Raw genomic sequence first — 8,951 nt, forward strand, 5'->3', positions numbered from 1 at the left:
TAAAAGTAGGAGGTGAGTATTTAGGAGGCTTTATAATTTAATTATGTCATGTACACTACTACTACTACTCCATGTCCAGAAAATAAGGAAGCAGGTCAGGTTTAAGCACATAGCTGATGCGGTCATAAAACAGAAGTTATCTCAATCCACATTACTCTTAGTGAGACCCATACTTGGGGTCTAATATCAGGGGTCTGCTTTCTAAATAGAACTCTATGCTGCAAATTAGTTGTGGTGAGATATCTTTCCCCTAGCCTATGAGCAAGAGGAGCACAACTCTTTATATAGTAACTCTATTTAAATTGTTTTCTACATTATTAAAGGCCAAATCCTGTTTCAACAATTGAAATAAACGTGGATCCCCCAGCAGTCTTTAAAAAAAAAAATTAGCTTTAGCATGCTAAACGCACAACCAGCGTGACTCATCTTCTGGGCTGAATGACATCCAGTATCATATAACTCACTTCTTGTCAGCCATGATGTGCTTTCTGCAACATTTAGGAACCATTGACTACCAGAGGAAGAATAGGGTGAAAGCACCTGTGACATCACCGGACTGAGGACACCTGGAACTAAGGCACATATAAGTCACTACAAAAGGGACAAATAGGGAAAAGTGGGAAAGCCTTTTTAGCACATTGTGATTATTACAGTATTAAAACATTTTCTACAATTAGTGTTTATTTTTTATTTTTTAACAGGTAAAGTATTTATAGGTTTTAAAACACAGAAACAATCTACATACTGCACAAAGGAAAAACATAAACAACAACATCACATTGCAGCATAACAGCATTTAGTACAAGACAATACAAATAATGAAAAAATTAAGAAAAATACATGTACAACTAAACATACACTACAAGGCTTAGTAAGGCGTGGATCGTTGGTATCATGTGCTTGCAACACGGCCAATCCCACCAGTGGGTCCAGTCATGCCACTGAAAACCCCCGGGGGGAGAAGGGAGAGGGAAGAAAGAATGAGGGGGAGTCAAGGAGGCAAAGAGGGAGAAGGGGGGGGAAGAAGGTGGGGGGGGGGTACGGATGAGTTCCGTTCAAGGATCACCAAGAGAGAAGGATCTCCCTCCAACTCTAACACCTGGAGCCAACAGCTCCCGAAGCGATCCTGTGCTCAGCCCCGTCCCTTGCCATCAATAGAGTCTCACAGGTCCTTCATCTTCACACCGTTGGATCACTGCTCAGGGGATACAGGCGGGAGTAAGGTCTCTCCGCCTGGACCCTCCAAGGTAAGTCCTCTAGCCGCCAACCAGTCCCCCAGATTCGATCAAATTTGCGCACGCAGTTACGGCTCATGTATGTTAGCCTGTAGAGCGGGAGCATTCTATCAATTGTGCATAACCATTGTCCCACCGTGGGGGGAGAAGCAAGCTTCCATCTCAGGATTATTTCTCTACGGGCATATAAAGCTACATAAAATAAAAGAAGTTTCGTGGCCCTAGGAGCTTGTAAGGTCTCCCCACACCCTAGCAGGAAAATCAAAGGGTCCACCTCCAGCTGTAGACCAGACACCGCGCTGGCCGTAGACACCACCGAGTCCCAGTAGGGTCAAAGCTTGCTGCAGGACCACACCATATGGAGGAAAGTGCCCTCCTCTACCCCGCAGCGAGCACATGTTGCGTGAGCTGTAGGGTAGATTCTAGCTAATCTAGCAGGGGTATAGTAGGCTCTATGGAGAATTTTAAGCTGAACAAAACATTCCCTAGGAGAAATTATCCCACACCGCCAGCACAGTACGCATAGGTCCCGTGACCGTGATCGGCCCCCTGAACACCAAATTACTCAGCCCTGCATAAGAACCGAGAGCAGCCTCCAGAGTCGCCGCTGGGTTATCTTGATCCCTTTCAAATCACCAATGGACAGTCACCAGAACCGATGCCCAATAGTAGGTTTTGAAGCAGGGCAGTCCCCCTCAGAAAGAGGGAGACGGAGAATCCCCCTAGACACCTGAGGAGTTTTCCCCGCCCAGACAAAATTGGAGATGACACCTTCCAGTGTTTGAAAAAAAGAATTAGGAATCTGGACTGGGGTGTTTCGGAAACAATAAAGAAACTTAGGGAGGAACACCATTTTTATCAAATTATTCTACCCACTAGTGTCAGGGGGAGTGTTTTCCATGCCAAGGATTTCGCCCTCAGGTGTCTAAGTATAGGGTATAAATTGTCCTCTTGGAAGCGGGCCAGATCCGAGGTCACCACCACACCCAGGTACTGGAATTCACAGACTTGCGTAAGGGGCAAGCCCGGATCGAGCTGAAGGGGGGATGAGCCCAGCGGGAACAGTAGGGATTTCCCCCAGTTCACCCGGAGACCAGAGAAGGAACCAAATGTATCTATTATCCCCAAAGCCGCTGTCAGGGAGGGCCCCACATCACCCAGGTAAAGTATTGCATCATCAGCGTAGAGGGAGAGCTTCTCCATCAGCCTCCCCATTGGAAGCCCTCCCACCCGGGCTGAGGCATGAAGCAGGATAGCTATAGGTTCCATCGCCAGTGCAAATAGTCCAGGCGAGAGGGGACAGCCCTGTCTCGTGCCCCGGCTCAGGCCGAAGGGCCCCGACAGCATATTGTTGATACGGACTCTAGCAGTGGGGGAGGAGTATAGGAGCTGTATCCAGGCAACAAAGCGATCACCAAACCCAAATCTACACAGGACTGCAAGTAGGTACGGCCATTCAACAGAGTCGAACGCCTTTTCAATATCCAAGGAGGCCACTGCCTCCTGCCCCCGTGATGTTCACAGCCTATCCACATTAGTGAAAAGGCTCCGTAAATTGACATCCGTCCCCCTCCCAGGCATAAATCCTGCCTGGTCCCCATGTATCAGCAAGGGGATTACAGCATTGAGCCGATTAGCGAGCATGCGGGTGAGGAGCTTAAGATCCACATTTAAGAGGGATATTGTGCGATAAGACGAACACTGCTCAGGGTCCTTCCTAGGCTTGGGCACCACCACTATGATTGCCTCCATCATAGAGGGAGGAAGAGCGCCCGCTTCATGAGCCTCCCCATAGGTGTGCAGCAGGTGGGGGCAACCCCCTCAGCATGGGTCTTATACAACTCCACCGGGAATCCATTCGTGCCCGGCATCTTACCAGTTTTTAAAGGAGGAGATTGCCAGTGCCAGTTCCTTGTCAGTAAAGGGTGTATCCAGTGCTGCACAAGAGTCCAGGGGTAGGACTGGGAAGTCAATCCCGTCAAGGTAGATCGAGAGGTCCAGGTCCGAGTAGGTCACCCTGGAGCGGTATAGTTCCTGATAGGGGGCAAAGCGGGCAGTGATGCCACCGGGGTCTGTCAAAACAGATCCATCTGGATCCATCACCCTGGAGACACTGCACGCTCCCATGCCCTCCTGCACCACCCACGCCAATAATCTACCATTGCGCTCCCCTTCCGCAAACAGTCGCTGAGTCTGGTAAAGCAAGCATCTCCGGGACGCGTCCGTGCGCAGTAGCATTAAGTCCCTGTATTCACTCTGCATTTCCGAGTATATCTTGGGGTCTTTAGTATCTGTGTACCTGCGCTCCAGGGCCCACGCCCACCGGCCTCAGAGAGCTGGAGATGGACCCCCCGCCTAGTTTTCTTGATCACATACTGGTATAAGCTGCTGTAGGAAAGCTTTAGAGGAGTCCCACTCCATCTCCGGGGAAGCCGTCCCCTGATTCAGACTCCAATACTCATCAATGGCAGCAGTGATATGAGCCCCCACTCTCTTATCGAAATCCAGAATCTAGAGAGGCGCCACAGCCAGTCAGAGGGGACTGAGGAGGCCGCCACACATACCCTTAGTGGGGCATGGTCAGAGATTCCCCTGGGCAGAATGGAGACATCCCTGAGCCTCGAGAGGACAGTGGGAGTAACATAGCACAGGTCTATTCGTGAGAAAGATCTATGCGAGGCAGAATGGCATGTATAGTCCCGGGACTCAGGGTGCCACCAACGCCAAGCATCCACCAGGGAGCCTGATTCCGCCCAGCGGCACAGCTCCGAAGTGGCCGCCACCCCACCCCCCCATCCGGTCCCTGTCAGGGGATGGCACCATGTTGAAGTCGCCTAAGATTAGCACATCCTCCGTGGCATAGCTAGCTATCAAGGACAGTAGTTTCTTCAAGATCCGGACCGAGACCAGGGGGGAAACATACAAGCCTACCATCACCAACTCCAGGTGAATAATTTTAGCATGCAGAACAATATAACGGCCCTCCGGATCCAGCTTGAGATCCAGAAGATCAAACGCAACCGTCTTGTGAACCAGGATACTGTCCCCTCTTGCATAGGAGGAGTACATGGAGTGATAATAATGCCCTACCCAGGCTCTCTTTAGGCTAAGGACCCTGCCACCGGTCAGATGAGTTTCCTGGAGAATACAGACATGTGGCCTATATGAGGTGAGATATTGGAACACCAGGGAGCGTTTAACCCGGGAGTTAAGCCCCCGGACGTTCCACATTACTATTATTAATCTCAGACATATTGGAGTTAGGGACATGATATTGACAGTAACAAAACTACCCAATTCGGAGCCATCTAGGCAGGAGCACTCCCCTCCCTCCCCTCCCCCCACAAAATCACCCCCACAGAGTATCCAAGCACAAATCCACCTATAGCTGTTGCAACAGAACATAAAAGAAGCAGACAATACACAATAAAATAACCACACATAACCCTGAAACCCGGTTCCCCGATTTTAGCGGCATCAAAGGACTTGTGTTGGCGCTGGGTCTCTATAGAATAGTCTGGGAAAATGAGGAGCTTGCTGTTTTCATATTTAAGCTCCCCCAGCAGCCTGGCCTCACAAAGGATTGCATCCCGGTCTCTGAAATTAAGGAGTTTAAAAATGAAAGTGCGCGGAGGGGCCCCGGGGGACCTTGGAAGGAAGGCATGCGATGAGCCCGCTCAACCGCGAAGAAGGCAATGAGTTGGGCCTTAGGGAGCAGGGTGCGGATCAGGGATTCGGCGAAGGTGAGTGGGTCAGGGCCCTCCAACCCCTCCGGCAACCCAAGGAATGCCCAGATTACTCCACCGGTTCCGGTTTTCATCATCCACCGCCCGGGACTCCAAGGCCTTGACTTTGGTCTGCAGGGTGCATAAAGTCTACCTTCCACCGCTGTCATCCGATCCCGAAATCTGTCCAGGTCCCGTCTGAGGAGTCCCACATCCGATTGGAGGTGATCGATCTTGGCCATGAGTACAGATTAACAACCAGAGATCGCGGCCATTACCGCTGTGAACTGGGCTGGGCCTCCTCTGAGACCACCGGCTGGTCCGCCATCTTACCACGAGGCTGTTTCTTTCCGCGGCTGGCAGGGCGGAGGGATACTTGGTCGGCCTGTAGATGACTTACGGCGCCCCCGAGACATACACTCCGGTACAGGGAACAGGCAGACCATGGTCCAGTATCAAAAAGAACGTTCCACAGGGCTTAAACTTGCAGGATGATAGATAGGGTGGCGGAGCACAGCTATTACACATGTGCTCCATCTTGGACACGCCCCACAATTAGTGTTTATTAACTTTTCTGCTGGTTTTGTTTTTCATGTAGGTTCCTGTGTCTACGTGTTCTGAAGACTGTCCTCCAGGATATAGAAGTGTCATGAAGAGGGGAATCCATCGGTGCTGCTTTGAATGTTTGCAGTGTTCAGATGGAGAAATATCTAATGAGACAGGTGTACATTCTTTGTTTGCTGATTTAATTCACATATTGTAAGGTGTTTACATCACAATGTCAGATAGACAGCAGTAAATATTGTTAAATATATTCCATCAGAAGTTAATCAGAACAATTCCTGTGATCTGCTTTGCCAGGTTTCTGATATTCCTGGGAATATAATCAGCTAATTATTATCCACTGATCTATGGAAGCTACCTGCTGTTCTGTTGAATTTTGTCTTCTGCTTCTTTACTTTTATCATTTGTATAGTTTTATAGCACAGCAGACATATGGGCTGATATCTACATGATTGGAGAACTACATTGGGCTTTCTGATGTGTTTACCAATTAGAAGAAAATGAGATCTGATTGAAAGAACTTTTTTGGCATCATAAAGCATCAGAGTTAAGAATAATGTTAGTGTCTTTGAAAGAAAATCTGGAAACATGTTTGAGGGTCTGATATGTGACATATGTTGTATGAGCTGGGAAGACAGTATTAATAGACTGACCAAAAGTCTGAACATTTATTCAAGCATTAAACTTTTTTTTTAATCCCATTTTAGATGTCATTGGGAATGTCTGCTATCTGGAGATGTCCCCTTGTTTCTTGTCCTGTTGACACCTTTGTTTTGTCAAATCATGGGATGCAAAGTTATTGTGAAGAACATCATCACAGGCATATATACTGATGCTTCAGGGCTTCCCAGTGTCCCTTTTTTAAGGCAACACTCTATGTTGCCTTATGAAAGGGGCCCTGATAGGCCCCGAAACATTGGTATATATGTCCGTGATGCTGTTCTTCACAATAACTTTGTGAGAAACAATGATATATCTGGAGCACTGGTGACTCTGCATCTCTTGATTAGGTTTTAGTGTAGCGCCATCCAACACTATTCCTTCAAGCACCCACTTATTATTTTAAAATATAAAAAAAAAAAAAAGCTCATAGGGGTTCTATCATTCCCTTATTGACTTAAAAAATAACTTCTGTTTGTGTTGCTGTTGGTGAGTTTTCCCTACTTGCTGTCTGATAAAGCTGTGTCACCAGAACAGGGAGAAATCTCTGGAATGGAGCACTGGATAGCAGACTTACTTATGAATAATTAATATTTTTGCCCATCCAATTTAGCTTTATTTTCTCTGAGTCATATTCTTCAGCTTGTATCAGGTGTTAGAGGTCACTTGAAGGTGACAGTTGCTGCCTTTTCAAATGGCAGACCTCACATATAGTGCATTTAGAAGCTGGGAACAGTATGTGATGGTGGCTTGCAGGTCAGCAACTACCAAACTTCAGACGACTTATGACTCCTGATTTCCTTAATAATGACAGTTCCCATATTTCTGTGCTGACCTCTTCCATGCAATCTTTTATATCTAGACAAAGGATCATGCCATAAGTGTCCAGAAGACCAGTGGCCAAATGACAACAACAAGTGTCATCCAAAACCCGTGGAATATCTGTCCTACCAGAATGATACAATAACACTTCTGATTTCCATCATCTCTGTGATTCTTTTTCTAAAAACTTCTACAATCTTGGGAATCTTTATTGCATTTCGGGACACTGCATTGGTCAGAGCTAATAACCAAAACCTGAGCTTTATACTTCTGGTTTCTATTATGTTGGGTTTTATCTGTGTGTTTCTGTTTTTGGGCCGCCCAGTACACACAACATGTATGCTGCGTCAGACATCATTTGCAATCATCTTCTCGGTTGCTATCTCCTCTATTTTGGCCAAGACTATCATGGTCTACTCAGCCTTCAAAGCCACCAAACCTGGAAGTCCCTGGAGGAAATTTATTGGAGTAAAAATCCCCAATTGTGTGGTTTTCCTTTGTTCTTTCTTTCAGGTTTTAATTAGTATCACTTGGTTATCTTATTCTCCTCCATTCCCAGAAAGAAACACCCACTTGTATGTTGACAAAATTATCATTCAGTGTAATGAAGGATCTGCGGTGGCATTTTCCATCCTCCTGGGTTACATGGGACTTCTAGCAGCCGTGACTTTCATTGTGGCCTTCCTGGCCCGAAGTTTACCAGATAGTTTCAATGAAGCCAAATACATCACCTTCAGCATGCTGGTGTTCTGCAGCGTCTGGATCGCTTTTATCCCAGCTCATATGAGCGTTACAGGAAAGAACACGGTGCTTGTAGAGATATTTGCTATACTATCTTCTACTGTCGGCATTTTGGGTTGTATATTTTTTCCAAAATGTTATATCATATTGCTGAGGCCAGATTTAAACTCAAAAAGTAACTTACTAAACCAAAGATATCAGAAATAACTTTGATCAATTTAAATTAATATAATATAGCATGAATTGTTGGCTACTATTGGTACTCAATTTGATTAATAAATTCTAAAAAGTGGCTCCTAGATATCTGTCTCTCATGGCTATGTTAATGTATATGGGGTACACATGGGTAACATGGGAAGAACACTAATGTTACTTATCCACAAACAAAAATTAAATAGTATATAATACACAAACATGTATATTGTGTATGTGTGTTTTTTTTTAAAGAAAATAATTTAAAACGAAATTATGTACATAATGCTACAATAAAAAATTATAATGGCTGGAAAAATGTTCACGTGGGAAATGGCCAGGCCATGAACTAGAGAAATTGTTTTTGTTTTTTTTCACAATCAAAGAGTAGGGCTGAGCCTCGGTTCAGGTCACAGACCTTTCATCATAAGGTCTGAATATTGCAAACTTAAATCTAAACCCCACTGACATCTGTTGGGGTGAATCTTGGAAATCAGTTCTTGCTATTTTCAAGGGAAATAGACAAGAGATTGTCAAACATTAATATTGATGAAAACCATTCAGTGGAGAGGTGGTCCTTCTTTTTATACAAATTTGACGGCAACTTGGGACAAACACCAATATGCATAAGTACATGCTTGGGAGATGCCTTTACAAACTGTATTTGGTGTTACAGAACATGATTCTCAGGGACAACATCAATTACGCTATACTCTTGCATAACACATTTAGCATGTATAATAGATTTACATAGTTACATAGTAAGTCAGGTTCATCAGTGTTAGTCAGTGTTCATTTTGAACAGGACCCAAGTCAGTTTTTAAGAAAAAACATAAACAATAAATTGTATTTATTTCACTGAAAAAATCCCCCAAAATGATGCAGTGACTTTGAACAGGACCCACTCTAGCCACATTTATATTAAACAATCAACAATAAAGCATATTTTTCCCTTAAAAAATCCACCTCGGTGACTAACACAGTATCTAAGCCCTTTCAATAGGCCACATTT

At 45.4% G+C, this 8,951-nt stretch overlaps 1 protein-coding gene across 1 annotated transcript; it reads left to right on the forward strand.

Moving 5' to 3' along the window:
* The first annotated feature begins 5,351 nt into the window (after positions 1–5,351).
* LOC108795640 (vomeronasal type-2 receptor 26-like) lies at positions 5,352–7,954 on the forward strand. Its single transcript, XM_018566931.1, has 3 exons — positions 5,352–5,384; positions 5,559–5,682; positions 7,047–7,954. Exons 1-3 carry the CDS (start codon positions 5,352–5,354, stop codon positions 7,952–7,954), a joined length of 1,065 nt encoding a protein of 354 aa, XP_018422433.1.
* Positions 7,955–8,951: the final 997 nt, after the last annotated feature.

This window comes from Nanorana parkeri, unplaced genomic scaffold (assembly GCF_000935625.1).
Source record: "Nanorana parkeri isolate BGI_ZX_2015 unplaced genomic scaffold, ASM93562v1 scaffold989, whole genome shotgun sequence".
In the NCBI taxonomy this organism is placed as follows: Eukaryota; Metazoa; Chordata; class Amphibia; order Anura; family Dicroglossidae; genus Nanorana; species Nanorana parkeri.